The sequence below is a fragment of the Halichoeres trimaculatus genome, unplaced genomic scaffold (assembly GCF_033239565.1).
Source record: "Halichoeres trimaculatus isolate MK-OKI-2021-1 unplaced genomic scaffold, fHalTri1.1 fHalTri1_scaffold_17, whole genome shotgun sequence".
Classification (NCBI taxonomy): domain Eukaryota; kingdom Metazoa; phylum Chordata; class Actinopteri; order Labriformes; family Labridae; genus Halichoeres; species Halichoeres trimaculatus.
In genome coordinates this window covers 10614405-10630466 of record NW_027437195.1, presented here as the reverse complement: position 1 = coordinate 10630466, position 16062 = coordinate 10614405, and the positions used below count along the sequence as shown (strand labels likewise).

The 16062-nt window shown below is 42.7% G+C and overlaps 1 protein-coding gene across 2 annotated transcripts in view; it reads right to left on the bottom strand.

Moving 5' to 3' along the window:
- Positions 1–16062, bottom strand: part of pacrg (PARK2 co-regulated) — a 170799-nt gene that overhangs the window by 72118 nt on the left and 82619 nt on the right. For both annotated transcript variants that reach the window (XM_074692112.1, XM_074692111.1), the window contains 2 exons: positions 13075–13246; positions 3068–3217 (listed from right to left, as the gene is read on the bottom strand). In XM_074692112.1, the coding sequence (XP_074548213.1) occupies positions 3068–3217; positions 13075–13246 (322 nt within the window). The remainder of the gene's footprint in view (positions 1–3067; positions 3218–13074; positions 13247–16062) is intronic.

Sequence of the window (16062 nt, the reverse complement as noted above, 5' to 3'; positions counted from 1 at the left end):
GTTTGTTTCCAGATGCAGAAGTCTGGCACTAAATCCATCTCACAAAACACTCAAGAAGATTTTGTGTGTTTTGTTCCCCCTGCTGCTTCATAAAAACAGAACAGAAACACTCATTCTCTCCTCCTCTCATGACGTACAGTAGATGAGTTTCCTTCCTCTGAGCTCAGAAGAGGAATTTGCTGGATGAGGGAGCACATCTCTCCTTCATAAGGAACGTTGTTGCATTTCATTAGGGATAAGATTCATCACAGCAAGCAAACAAGAGAGCCGTGCAAATCGCATCGGAGGAATTCCTACACTGTCCTCAGCATTGTCTCCCTCTCCCTCTGTCACACAAACACATATTCACACACAAACAGCTGATTCGCAAACGCCACAAAGCAAACAAAAGCTGAGAGAGCTGATTCAGGAGACAAAGGGGTACATCAAGGACGGTGATACTATGTGATTGCTCATTATTGTGCACTTCAAAATGACGCATTACTGTGGCAAAGCTGAGAAAGGCATCCGGTTGCCTGGAGTTAAACAGGCACGTTTTTTTTTTTTTTTTCACTGAACAATGGAGTCATTCCTTTCATCGGAAGCCGGGATCCCTGAGAAGCTGAGCATGTGAGCTCTGAGTGAGCTCTCCTGGTCAGAGGTCCAGTGCTCTGTCAGAGTGAGAGAACACCCCAGGGTCCATTTTGGAGATGGCTGTTAAGTTCAAGCCCTAACCCTGGAAAAATGGCTCAGATAAGGCCTGTATACAGACCAATTTAACAGGTCACAACCCTGTCTGAGAATGGGAGCGACACAGCGGGAGTGTGTGAACACAGCCTAGGGGATCTGTCCCATGATGAGATGTTGGTGATATCTCAGTGTAGCCCCGAATCCCCAGCTGTCAGCCTATTGATTCACAGCTCCGACAACTGGGGAGGCAGAGTCAGGGTGTGCAGCCTCAGCTGGGACAACGTGTGATTATATGGATGCTCTGAATGTGCATGGTTGTGAGTCTAGTCTAGTGGAGCATTGTGAGCCAGGGGCCATGAAAAAAAAAAAAAAAAAGAGGCAGGAAAACTGGAGCCTTCATCAACAGCTGCCGATGGGACACAACAGATCTATTCATGACGAAAGCACATAATTGCAGACACACACACACAGGCTGGACAGTGGCCTGCTTGTGACTCAGGAGATAAGAGGGATGCCATGCGAGCTCTGGGAGTTACAGTGTGGGAGAGCCAAAGGGAGATGTTACCACACACTACGAGGCAGTCCTCTGTGTCTTCTACTGTATTAAACACAATGATCGTGCCTGTCTGCTAGAGGCTGCACGCTGGCGCTGGATGAGACGGCCGACTGAGCGTGGGATGGAGCTGGAGGTGAATGTAAGAGATATTAGATAATAGATGGACTTCAATACAAGCTTTGATATTGATATAAACAAGGGACATAAAACAGGCGAGAGGCAGAGGAAAAGTGTGAGGGAGAGAGTGGGAAAGACTGAGCCAGAACAAAAACCCTGAAATATATGCGTATTAGAGAGAAAGAACACAGAGTTCTGGTTCACATAGTGTTTTGTCCCCAGAAGAGAAGTGTTTATTCTCCGTATTTGAAGTAGTATCTTTATGTGTTAGCAGGGAGTGGGTGGTGCAGGACTTGGATTGACAGCTTATCCGACACCAAAGCTCCAGATGGAAATTGGAAGAAAATAACAACACGAAGAAATACTATCTTTGTTAGCCGATGATTCTTTACTCTCATTAAACTTTTTGCTTCATTCACCCTCAGCTCTAAGAAAACTTTCCAAAGAGAGAAACTCTCCTGAATGCCCACAAAGTGCTGAGCAGGAAGTCCTGTCCTTGTTTAGCAGAGTGCCTCCTGTGCCTTGGCAGCTGTACGGACCCCTTCTCTGGCCCAGACTGGTCTCTCTGGGAGAGGTCAATAGCAGGAACGTCTGCCAGGTGAGAGGTTGGCTCAGGTTTAATCGATGCTCGCCAGAAGAGGTTCTGAGGAGCGGGCAGGCCAGTAGACAGGCCGGCACAGTAACTACCGGGCAGAGATAAAACTATTCCTGGTGGGGTTCACCGGCCAACTGCTGAGCCTGCGCCGTGGCGGAGGAACTCAGGCTTCAAAACGGTTTAGGGAATTGATTTGACAGCTAATTTACAGAGGAGATTTGCATACGGCCATGTGCTAATAAGGCAGGCTTTTCTTTGCCATACTTTGTCTTTCTTTGCTATCTCTTTTTCAGTCTCCTTCCTTTTTTAGACCTCAGCAAATAGTAACAGATAATGTAAGCGAATTAAGAAGACAAGAGATTCAAATTGGATATTGATTAAGAGGCTAAAGCCTTGTGTTTTGTCCTGTTAAAGCCTGTGTTTAAATGATTGATTCACAATGTCACTCGACACATCCTACCTGTGTGTGGGGTCCTTGTGTTGGGATTGCTTGCGCCTCTAAGCCTTCAATGGACCCACATCAAGTCACACCACACTAAGTGCTTTGACACCGCCACACAAAGCGCCCTGCCTATCTGATGCCAATCTCCCCAGGTCCTGGTGTCACCCAGGTAGAGGCTTTCACAGCGAGCAAGGACGAAGTCTCCTCAGCAGCCTCGCACAATGCAACCTGACTGACAGCAGAAAGGACAAAATGGAGCTCCTCTGTCAAGAGGATGTTTAAGTGGTGGGAGGAGGAGGAGAAAGAGATTCAGGTACAGGCTCATTCAGTGGATCCACAGTAAAAGGAAAAGGTAAAAAAGGGGAATGCTTTCTGCTTGGAAGACCCACAGTTGCACAAAAAGAGACACTTGACGTCTGCATAGTATTTTCCAGAATGGAACACCTTTGTGAAATCACAGTACCACACTTTAACATGGTGTGCATACTTCTTATGAATACCCATCACTTCCTTTCAAAATCTTTAAAAGTGCCCTCAGCCTGATGCATTAGCAGGACCAGCACCAAAAATGTTTGATAACACAAAGGGACATGCTCACACAATGACTGCTCCGAAAAAGCACAGCGGCATGTCACGCCAACACACCATCTGCCCATGAATTAACACATTCTGCATGGCAAGGACTCACTGTGCTTGTTCTTGAAGATGTTGAAAACAGGGAGGATCTGTCTGTAGTATGGCATGAGAGCCTGTCCCACCATGTCTGCAGACATCACCAGGTGCTGCAGGACTTTCATGGTTGTGCACATCACCTGGTGGTTTCTCGTGTTCAGGGCACCTGGAGGAAAGACAGAGGGCAAAGGTCAGGGATACCGCTTTAAAACCAGCAAAGTAAATTAAGAGGCTGTTTGTTCAGACAGGTGACCTTACTACAAATAAGTAATTCTGACAACTGCACCTATACGGTACATAAGAGTGTACTACACTGACTCATACAAACACCAAATATAAATCCTCAGCTCCACAAACTTCCTTTCTCTAGAAAGCATTTCTTTTATAGCCGTGCTTTGATTTAGACCTGTTTTTCCTGCAATCAGTGATTTCAAATGCACTGGGGAGGCTGGAGTAAGTGAGAGCCAATCACTCTGCTATTTGGCCTACAGCTGCACTTAACTCCATTTCCCACTGATAGAGAGAACAAAAGGGAATGATGGCTGGAGAGATGGAGGGCTGCAGAGATCAAGAGAGACAAATTCAGAGAGAGAGGGAAGGAAATAAAAGAACAAAATGTCAAAAGAGACATAAAGAGATGTGACAGGCAGAGGGCAAAGGGTTGGAAAATAACTGCGATTAGCAACTTAGACTGACATATTTTTTTCTCGTTCCTTGAGCTTGATTTATTTTTTCTCTTTTAGTTTGTGGGGTTTTTTTTCTGTGAGGTTTTGCACCAAGCGATGGTAATTCCCTTTGTGTAGACTGTCAGTTCATAACAAGCATAAGCCAAGCTAAGAAAACAGATCTGAGCTATCTCTACTAGAGATACTTTAAACAGTTGTCTGACGCCTAGTTTCACTTTAAGAGGACGGTAATAGCATCACAATGCCTTTTCTGCCAGTAAGCACCCATAAAATCAGAAAAATCAGGTGTATAAACGTTATAAAATGAAACAGTGAATAAACAGTGAAAGGAATAGTGGTTGTGGGAGGGAAGGGAAGGAAAGAACGCGAGGTGAGAGAAAAAAAAATCAAAGAGGTGTGGTAAGAACTGTTGTGTGAACACCTTATGGAACATGTCCTTGGAGATGGAGGCGTTTGAGCATGGATGAATGGAAAAGGAAATGTCCCAGACTCTGACAGAAACAAGGCAGAAATTCTCAGTAACATGGAAATGTTTGGCATAATGTGAAATATAACAACTAAAGCCAGGTAAAAACTTGGCGACTTTAAGATCTTTACCAATTTAAAAAATGGCAGACCACACATCAGCACAAATCAGACAGACTTTTAACATCACAATGAATCCCTGGATCTTACACACAATGATTCAGTAAGAGCCCCACACCACACCAGGAATACAGTCTGGATAAATAATGGCAAAAGTTGCTCATCTTTTACAGTTTCCCACTTGTCTCCGGGTTAAGTTTTGTTTACATTCGCTGCCATGCTCATGGGCTGTAACATCCAAACAAATACGTTTTCCAAACTGCTCCTGTCAACGTTATTTCATAACTATGAATATTAAACTTGTTGGATATTTGAGATTTACAGTCCAAGAGACTCTGACAAGTTGGGAGCAGTTAAACAGTCATATGGACAAAAACATACTTATTAGGTTTATTTTAAATGAATGATCTATTATTGCAATCCTTGATTCAAGTTACCTACACTCCATCACTATGGGGGTCAAATTTGGCCCCAAATCTGGCTAAAAATTGTCTATTGTGTAGCCAATTACAACCTGTTCTTTTTCTCTGTTATCTCAATGCTGCCATGTCTACATAAGGCACACCATACCATATTCCCCAAACTGGGTCTGACTCCTGGCCCGTCCTGTTGGCTCATTCATCCTATTTTCCAGAGATTTTATATCGGTCATGACGTGAAAAGGAAAACACAGGTAATACCTCCTCTTCAAAAGATACTTCAGTCCCTATGCTTAAGCATAGCTCTACATCACAGGTGTCAAACTCATGCCATGGAGGGCCAAGAGGCTGCAGGTTTTCTATCCAACCAAGAGCTTCACCAACTGGTTTCACTGATTAGTCCCTGCTCTCTGCTTGAAGGTGAGGTAATCAGTGGAATCAGCTGGTGTAGTGTTTGGTTGGAAGGAAAACCTGCAGCCTCTTGGCCCTCCATGGCACGAGTTTGACATCCCTGCTCTACATGCACCTCCTCTCAAATGTAGCAGACCACAAGCTCTGTGATTGGTCCGCTCAGCAGGCTCATGTTTCCTGTATTTACAAACATTTCGTCTCTGATATTTTTTTCCCAATCCTAAACCAGGGAGTTCCTGCACTTTACAAGCCTATGATAAGCCTGTCTTTATTTATGTAAGGCGGTAAAACCTCAAACTTATCAACTCTTGGCCCAGCCATGCTCATTATGCAGGTTCCCCATTACAGTCAAGCTAAATATGATCTGGCTTTGACTCAGTTTTTTTTTTTTAAGGTGGTGTGTATACTTGATTTCCTGTACCGATCTGCTTTGTGCATATTGACGCGGTGTTGCTCCTGCATCTGGCAAAAATGGAACAGAGCACTCTGACCTACGGGAGCTGAGAAGCAGATAGAAGGCAATGAAGTGAAGAAGTTGTGAATCGAAATGTTGACTTGAATAGAACATATCTGTATCATTACAGAAGAAAATGATTAAAATTGCTGTGAAAAGGCAACCAGACGAACCATGCTGCCCTCATGTGTCTTGGAGGAGTACTGCAGAGCGATGTGGACGATGTGGATGAATTCTTATAGAAGTATGTAGTGCTCATGATGCCACTGGATACAACAGCTTAGAACCATTTTTTTTCCAGTGAAAGACAAATAGTCATATTCAGATCAATCAAATAACATTCAGATTGATTTAAATATGACTATTTGGTGCAAAATAATTGATCTATCAAGTAAGTAGGCATGTAAGAAGCAGGACAATGTATAGTAAGTGGAATATATCGCAGACTGAGACAAGAACCCTTCTTATGAGGCATCTTTGTGCGTTGAGCAAATACAGCATTAGACAAAGTTGAAAAATACGAGTGACGTAACACAGCAGCGAGCAGTGCCAGTATGAGAAGGAACGTCAGTGACATCCTAACAATGCCCATCCCCAGAACTCTACTTCAGCAGACAGAGGAGACTGAAAGAGAAAGACAGCAACAAGCCTAAAATATTGTGTGTGACAGTAAGAGCACTCAGAGACTAGCATAATGCATCATCCACTGCCTGTGTTAGAACAGCTCATATGCAAATACAAAGCTGTCACACATGCACACATACACACTGGCGTATAACTGTCACACAGTAATACACACACCGTGATGCTGATTTTCACAACACACACTCACAATGGCAATGAGAGATAATGTCAGCCTCAGTCACAAGCACAGGCAGCGCCAAACATGGCAGTGTTAAAATAAGAATGGAGTCATACAATGGAGAGGAGTCACACAAACAACAAGAGGCTGATGGGTAAAAAAAGGAGAGTTAAAGAAGAAGAAGAGTGCATGAACACAGTCTGAGTGTGAGAGAATGACTGGGGTCTATTGTTTTGTATCCATTTAAGTGCCGGACAAATTTTCCAAGTGATGTCGTCGTCTCCACCAGTGACAGAGAGAATTTGTGTGTGAGGCCTACACAGAAGACCAGCAGTGGGGACGATGCTGAATGAGCGAAAGCATTGTGCTCCATGCCATCTTTCCATCTCTGCCGTGAGTGTGTGCCCGGATAGACGAGCGCAGAAATATCTGCCATCACTGAGATAAGGTGGAATGTGGAATGACAGGAATTTCAAACCTACATAACAAACAATGAAATTCTAATTACCAGCCACCGCAAACAATTTTCCCTGCTGTGACATTTGGACCGCAGGACTGTTCAATTATTCATCGGCACTCTCGCCTTGCTGAGAAAAAAATCAAGAGAAAAGGAAAAATTAAAAGAGAGTGGGGAGGGGCAGCAGCCGAGGGTCTGATGTATTAATGCTAGTATAAAACCTGTGTTGGGACAAATCTGAATAAAGCAATAATGTATTCATGCAAGGAGCTGTTTTATATTCAATGTGAATACAAAACAATAGTGACCTTGTATTCCGTTTCCTGTGAAATGTGGCTGCCAGGGTGGCACGTTGGAGAGTTTAGCTGTGAATTGTATAAATATACCGTTCAGATCAGAAGAAGATGTTCCCGTGCTGAGGCGTAACTGAGGATCTTCTTATAATGAAAGTCTCATTTTGATTCAAAGCTGAACAAATGTTATGCCAATCAGCTGAGGCTCAATGGAAGCATGGCTCTGAATCCTCCTCCCTATTTAAGGAGCCAGAAAAACCCAAACCACAGCGCTTTAGTTACATTTTACCCTTTCTTCCTAAGTCACCATGGTGCCCTTTAGATGAACAAGATATTTCCCTGTCCATCCTTATAGAAACACTGGTATTTCAGATGAAAGCATTTGCTATAGTTATTGCACACCCAGCTCTGTAAACACCTTACAGATGGATTCTTACAAAAACATAATTTGAGGAAAGACAACGGCGTATAAAAAGTACTAAAACAACTGAAATGTTTTTTTCCTCTCATTTATAAGGCAGTTTCCAGCATGGGATGAAGGGCACAGGGTGTCTATTAGGAAAAAGTTCCGTCTTCGAGTCACTGAGGACAAGGCCTTCGAGTAAAATGTCAGCCAGAGCCTTCTTCATTGTGTATTCTCATTGGGTGACCTGCAGTCATCATCAAAATTCACCAGGGTCTGACGTGACTCAGTCGCTCTGCAGATAAGAGCCTGCCAGCCACATTGAAGATGTATTAACGTCAGAAGAGAAAAATATATATCTTGCCATTTTAGACTGCAGACGGCTTTTTACTTTCTTCCTCTTCCCGCCATCCCTTCTTCTTCCCTGCTCCATGGAAAAGTAATTAATCTGCAACAGAGACACGGACTGGCGGCTTTGCCTTGTGGATGGAGAAACAGACCTGATTTTTAATAAACCAAGAAGTTAATAAGGAGCAGGCCATTTAAAATTCCATTATCAGTGCAAAGAGTGTGTTTTCATGAGGAGCATAACCATCACCTTTGCTCTGGCCTCCCACAAGCAAGTGACGGAAAGTGCTGAGAGGTTTGAACTTATAAACTACGGTCTGAGTTAGCAAGTGTGGCCTGATCACTCTGTGTATTAACATATACTGTTTGTAAAGTGAGGGCCTCTTAAAAAAGGGACTGGACTTTTAATATTTAAAACCACACTTGGCGTGCTGGAAATGAGAAAATTAGTAATATTTAGTAGCAATGTTTAATTCTGTGAAGACAGAAACTTGCATGCTTTTTCTTCAAAAGTTTTACAGAGGACCTGTTGGTGGAAAATGGACTGTGTTTGTTTATATAGCAGTATTCTAAACTGAATGTCACATTTACCCAAGCGCACTATATTCATACACTGGAGGCAAAAGCTGCTATGAGGAGCCCAAGTGTCACGCCCAAGGACACTTCTCTGTGTTGGCAGTGGGACCTAGGATCAAACCTCGACCTCCTGGTTGACAGATGAGCAATCCCTCCACTGAGCCACAGCTGCCCCTGAAACACATTCCCCCTGAAATGTACTAATTTTACTTCCTTTCAACCCATCTGAAAGAAGACTTCATCTGATAACTAATTTTTCTGAATAGTGAGGGAGAAAAAAAGAAATCTCAGTCAATACGATCAAGGCAGTCATCTGCAATGAGCTTATTACAGATGCTCATATTGTGAAAACAAGTCAATCTCTTCTGTATTGTGCAGCTTAATAGACCTCGAGTACTCAAAAAATCTTAACAGAAGCTGGTCAACCATACAGACACATTGTCAGGAAAAAAATTAATAGTTTAATTTCTATTATGAGTTTTCATTTTTGAAACATAGGCTATACGCATGATTCAGAAAACAAACAAGGGAAATTAACAAAACTAGAGATGTCACGTCACTTGAATTGTAAAGGCTCAATTTGCGGTTTCTTACAGATGGACTGACAGAACAGGACTGTGACTGCCCTTGCACTGGGATAAATGTTTGACAAAGCATCCACTAGAGAATGCACTCAGAGTCAAAAGGTATACCAGAGGGGAAGAGGCAAAAGTTAAAGTAGAGGATGTCATGTGTCAATCAAAAAAGAGGCCAGGTGAGTGGCAGCGCTTTAGAGGAGGTCATTCAATACTCAAAAGCGTTTAGACAGAGGCTTTTTGGAAACAAAGAATTCTTTCCTGATGCTAGGACAGGAAAGTTCATGATGACAATCTCTTGTTCAACCACATCCCAAAGGAGCTCTATTGGATTGAGATCCAAACCAGTTTGAGATGAATTGAGTTTTGTGTCAAGGAGCGTTATCCTGCACCATCAGAAGATGATCCGTGCCCCCTGGAATTCAGTAAATTTTATTTTCCATACAGTGTCAGATCACAGCAGGAGCAATTTGAAGTTACCTCTCTCATAAATCAGTAATGTTTTCTTTTTTTAAATTTAACAAACCAAATAGCCTTATTTTTTCCATCTAATTGACATGACGGGGTGTGATTTTTCCCTGTTCTTTAGTACACAATGAAGTTCCGCCCCAAAGTGTTTACAGACACACTAATACACGCGTGCACACATATGCACAAACACGTAGGGATGGGAACCGAATTAGGTACTTTTATAGAATAGAACAGAATATAATAGAATAGAACTTTGTTGTCATTGTAACAGGTACAACGAAATTGAAGTCACAGCAGCAATCAAGAAAACAAAAAGTAAGAAAGTGTATAGAAAGTGCAAAAAGGTCCATCAGAAAATAGATGATGACAGCTTGTCCATCATCCTCCAGTTCAGCCAGCCTCCACCTCCACAGGGTCCAGGACTGAGCTTCTTCAGCAGTCTGTTCAGCCTCTGTCTCCTGGATCCTGTCTGCTCACAGCAGGTGAAGCTCTTCCAATGTGGCGTTGGTGTCTGATTTTAGCTCCATTAGCCATGTCTATGAATAGCATGATGCTACTCTGCCCTCTGGTATTCCCTCTGTTGTTGGGTCAGCACAGCTGGCTCGTTCATCTAATTGGAGATAGATCTTACGTTCCCAATAACGATGGATGGACAGACAGGTCGATGTCGTCACTTCTTAGCTCACACCAGAGAACCAGCACGTCGTCCTGACCTACTTCTCCTCACCTTGTGGGAAGACATCAGGCCTTACACCAGTTAGCATTGTCATGCTAGAGGCTGTGAACAGCTGAGTTCACATGTGAACAATGCAGCCATGGTTACATGTAGGATCTCCAGACAAACACAGGAGAAAAAGTAATAAAATTATTGCTGAAGCTACAAAGAGTTTGGTGTCCATGACCAACAAATGAGCCATACAAAGTGATGATCCACTCCAAATACAAAGATTACGAAAAAGAGACGAAAAAATTACAAGAAACGGACAAAGAAGAGAGAACTGCTGCAAAAGGCAGCCATAGCTAACAGGGCGGCGCCTAGCAATATAGGTACTGACTGAATTCTGTCAAAGGTATTGAGTATCAAAATCTAAAGGTACCATGTTTAGGTACCTCTATGCATCCTTGTGACTGTGAGGGAGTAAAATAATACACAATTTTCTATGCTGGACATGAACACAGCACTATAAGGTTATATATATTGGAGGATAAATATGTTAAATTGAAAAAAAAATCAATGTATTCTTAAACAAATTGATATTTTTTACCACATAAAAACAAAAAAGTACCAGAAATTGATACCATTGAGTACCAGTACTGATTGCCAGGAATCGTTTCAAATGTGAAAGGTACCCTTCCCTACTCTTAGCGCCTTCTCTGTGAAGATGCAACACTTGCTCTTTTGGCAACACTTTTGGCCCCATAAAAGTGCCGCTCATTAGATATTTTCTGTTTCAGACCATTCTCTGTAAACCCTGAACTCCTTGTGTGTGAAAATCCCACGCCACTAAGTAATTCGAATCACCTTTCTTCCCCATTCTAATCCAAAGTTTGTACTTCAGCAGGCCATCTTGATCATGTCTACTTCCCTTCAAGTATTAGTTGCTGCCATGTAATTGGCTGTTTACATTTGATTTAACAATCAATTGAACACGTATACCTAACAAAGTGGCCCTTGAGTCTACACGTATGTCAAAGTTCCATCATTTTCCAACTAAACTGTCAGGTACACTGGGTCTAAAATTTGGCCTGTTTCCTCCAGAAGACACGTACGTACAAAATGAACACAGAGTAGGCTCTGTTGGTGTCCATATGCATCCCTGACATAAAGCCTAAATGAGCCTGAAGACATTGCAAAGCACACGAGGTGTAGTGGTCGGTATGTGTGTTAGCAGACTCTATGTCAGGGTCAGTCCGTCACGGTGTCTCAGGGTCCCCAGCAGCCCTGCTTATTGTTGGCTGTTCCACCCCTCTGCCTCCACAGACGTCCAACAGCTACACACAAACACAGAGCACACTTCACATACACGTACACACACCCTGCCAACTGTCCATGACATGAACACTATCCCAGGCTCACCAGGCGCCACTTAAAGGCTCCCACTTTGAAACTGACACTCCACTTGGCAGCGGCGCCAAACAAAAGACAGTGTGAGTGTGCGTCTGCTCGTGAGTGTGTGTGCGTTTGTGTGTGTGTGTGTGTGTTTGTGTTGGGTGGGGGTAATTTTCCAACAAAAGCCGCACTCTGCATTCTTGTAACTCCTCTGTACCTTGATCCTCCTTGTGTTTGTCACACAGGAAACCTCTCCTGTTCCCCATCCAGTAAATTCTGATGTCTATTTCCGAAGCCAGAGACCACTCCACCCGGGGACACGACCTATCCGCCCACCTCCATCTGCCAGCTTTAGAGTGTGTGCGCATTCGAATGTGTCAGGCTGTAAAGGTAGGGGCAGGGCCAACACGATGACACAGTTAAATGCGGTTTGTCACCACATCGCACATGGCAGATTATCAGGCATGCTTTTAGAACCATCTTCTTCCGGCAAATGCAAAAACAAGGACGCGTCGCCCTGAGGGTTAATGTAATAATAGGAGCAGTGTGACTGCAAAACCAAATTAGGACTTGTCACAGGGCTGGTTGTATGGTAATGTTAGAATCTGTTATAGCACAAGAGTGGAAGACAGGTGAGTCTATTCCTGGTGGAGTATGTTGTTCTATTTTGATTTTCTTGGAGCTTGGAGGCATTGGAGAGCATCAATGTTAAATTACTTAAAAACGTCTCATAAAGTTTTAGATATGGATTCTGACTTTAATCTAAGCTCAGCCATTTTAACTAATATGGATTTCAAAAAACTAATTTCAAACAAGGTCAAGTTTTAAAGAAAACAAAAAAGGATATTTTGTTTATTTCAGCAGACAAACACTTGGTGCATTGTGTGTATGCTTTATTTTGTGCTGCAGCTAATAAAGCTATAAGCTGCGGGCAATCTCTGAAAAACTAGGCTTTAGATTTGTCTGAGATCAGTAAACAGCAATCAATATGTAATGATGCTGTCAAAAAAAATAGTGAATTATGAAATAGTGATATGCAAATGTACTTTTCTGAGCTGCACTTCCTCAAACTGAGGAGATTCTTGGTTGTCAATTACTCAAACAGAAATATATGATTTATAGAAAAAGAAATTGACAAGCTAATAAATAAATAAGGTTGAGGAGGAATTTAATTAATTCACTCGTTCCTGTATTTCAGTCCCTGAAAACTGCTGTGATAAATGAAGATTTAAAAATGTTATCTCAGGACATATCATGAAGAGATCAAGCCATATCTTTGGATGCTCTCAAGTTGAGCTTCACATTTCTAAAACCTTGTGGGAAAATTCTATCTACATCATTAGGACTGTATGTCTTCAGAGGGAGCCACATCCTATTAATGTCAAGGGGTCACAGTGAAGGTAAAACATCAACACACAGGGTCACCAGGGAGCAGTAGCTGTTTGTTCGTTGTGATTTGTAACCTCTGGGGGTAGACACGCTCACAGACTCACTCCTGATTGGCAAGATGAGCTGGGGAACCACAGGCAGGATCTTGGAGCCTCCATTCTTGAGCAGGTCATGGACTCCTTCGCGGGCGAAGACTTCGTACGGATGAACAGTCTCGCGTAAACCGTCGAAGAACAGAGGCAGGAAGTGGTGGTAGTCCAGTTTATCAAACTCCACCTGAGGACAGACATTTACATTTTTATGACCTGTGTTACAGTTTTTCTAACTTTTCTGGAAGCATACCTCATACTCTCAGAATTCTACCAACAAATAAAAATAACACACACACAATGGGTAAAACTCCCATTTATCCAGCAAAATGACACTTTACATCCTAAACAAGGTTTCTTTTTCTAAAAATTGTATTTTTTTTATAAATGCCACACACACAAACATGTGAATAGATACACTCATGGAAAAAAATTATTAGACCACCATTGTTTACTTCAATTTTTTTGTTCATTTTAATGCCTGGTACAACTCAAGGTAGATTTGTTTGGACAAATACAATGACAACAACAAAAGTAGCTCACAAGAGTTTAATTTAAGGGCTGATACCTCACTATTTTCATGGTTTTCTTGATAAAAACCAAAATCACTTGGGTTCTTACATTAATAGCTATGACATTGTAAAGTTAAAAACAGAGCTTTCAGGCATTCTAGGTTTTTTTTCTGTTTTAGTCTCATAAAATACACAGGAATTGGTACTTGACTGCATGACCATTGTTTTTCTTCTGACAATGTTCTTCTGACCCAGCAGCCCTGATGCAAAAATTCAAATAGATCTGCTTTGTTTTAGGGCTCATGGTTCTCTATTTTGAATTTGTTGATGTTCCACAGGTTTTCAGTTGGATTAAGATCTGGTGATTGAGCTGGCCAAGGCAGGGTTCAAATGTTCAGGTCCATCCCTCCACCTCCATACAGGCTTTATCTGACCATGCACTGTGACAAGGGGCATTGTCTTGTAGGAAAATCCAGTCGTTTGAGGCAGGAAAGAGTTTTCCAGCTGATGGAAGAAGACTGTTTCCAAGAGTGGCCCTGTAGGTGACCTGGTTTATTCACCCTTCACACAGTTGCATTTGTCCTGTTCCACCCATACTGAAACAACCCCAGATCATCACAGATCCACCCCTAGAAGACAGTCTGGTTCGTAGGCTTCTCCAGGTCTCCTCCTAACCAGTAAGTTGGCTGGAATGGACATCAACTTAAAACTGGATTCATCTCCGAAGAGCACCTTCCCCCTATCGTCAACAGTCCAATCTTTGTGATCCCTGGCAAAGAGTAACCAGGCCTTCCTCTGCCTCTGGTTAATAAAAGGCTTCTTCTGTGCCCTGTGTGACTTCAGACCAGCCTCAAGAAGTCAAATTCATACTGTCCTTGCTGAACAAGTGAGCAGTGCCCACTCATTTTTAAGGTTCCTGGAGGTCTGATGTTGCTACCTGACACAGGAACAGATAAGTGCACGTTGGGGTAGAAACACGTCTCCTGCCTCAACCAGCTAGCAGTAGGTGGTACCATGTTCGGCTTGCTTTTTTTTGGTGTAACAAACGACTGTCTTGGAAATTATTAGACCAAAGGTGGTCTAATAATCAGGAATTGTGCTTGTAGTTTAGCAGAATTGCTGAAAGGGATTGGTGCATGGGTTACATGTTGTGGTCTCCAGTACCAGTATTTGTGTGCAAACAAATGAGAAAAAGAATTAATACTTGACTCAGATTGGTCAAAACCCTGAAACAACAGGTATCAATTCTGAGGTAAAGTGACACCAGGGCTAGCACATTTTACCTCTTTCCTGTTGACCTTGTGGCAAAAAAAAGATTTTTCCTTAAGTAATGTAATTGGGGTCTTCTCACCCTGTCAGGAGTCCAATTTGCATAACCCCCAGCACGTTATTCACTCAACCTCACTTGTTTGAATGCAGATAGACGTCCATAAAGAAGTTTCCCTGACAGAGACATTAGCTAGCAGGGGAAACTTACTGTAAAAGAAAAGACTTTCTTTCAGACCACTATATCACTCTCAAGCTCAATTTGATTCCCTCCCAGACATGCATGCATAAGACCATGAAAACACACACACAGTGAGATCGTCTACAGATAGAAATCCTCATAGAAATCATTCATTGCCCTCCCTTTCATTTTTTGCCCTCTATCTCTGTTTGTCCTTGGCTTTTCACAACATGAAGGGCCATGGCTTCTCTTTCAGCCATTTATAACCCTTTCCACTAAACACATGCAGTCACATATTCACTCACACTCACACCCACACACAATGGCAGAGGGCAGCTGTTCAGGAGATCATGACACAGCGGCATGTGGCATCTTTGTGGGCTGACATGTTAACACCTGTTTACACCATTTACAGGACAGCCTGAAAGGCACACAAACACACAAACACAATCAGGCGGTTAGATGAAGACATTTGTCCAGCTTCAGGCCACGCGCAGGCTTTGAAGTTGTTTGGTTGAGTGTGTGGGTACTTTGTAACACATTAAAGTGAAGCCTTTCATGTGTGTGAGCCATCATAGTAAAACCACTCAAGAACACTGGGCTGGAACGAACAGCTGACCTGAAGAAGGCCATCCTTGAGCCTTTGTGTTTTTCTGGAGTCCTATAAAATGCTGCATATAGCCAGGGCTCATGCAATTTCTGTGTGTACTAGATGTAATGACCGAGTATGTATATAACAGGGGTATCAGCTGTAGCACTGCATCCCAATGGCACTATTGTTGAGCGTGGGGTTAGAGGTTGAATGGGTGACTCTGTTTTTCATGTAATGAAAGGTAATCCCTTTGGTGCGAAGGCAAACACCCCCTAGCAGCCGGTAGTCCTCGAGGACAGCTGAAGCCACAAGGACACACTCACTCATTCTCCACACACACACACACATATTCCTATGTGTATACACACACAGACACACGCACACAAAAGAACCATGCTAGGTCATGCTGGTCTGTGCTGAAATGTCACCCAGAGAGCGACGCTCCCTTCTTT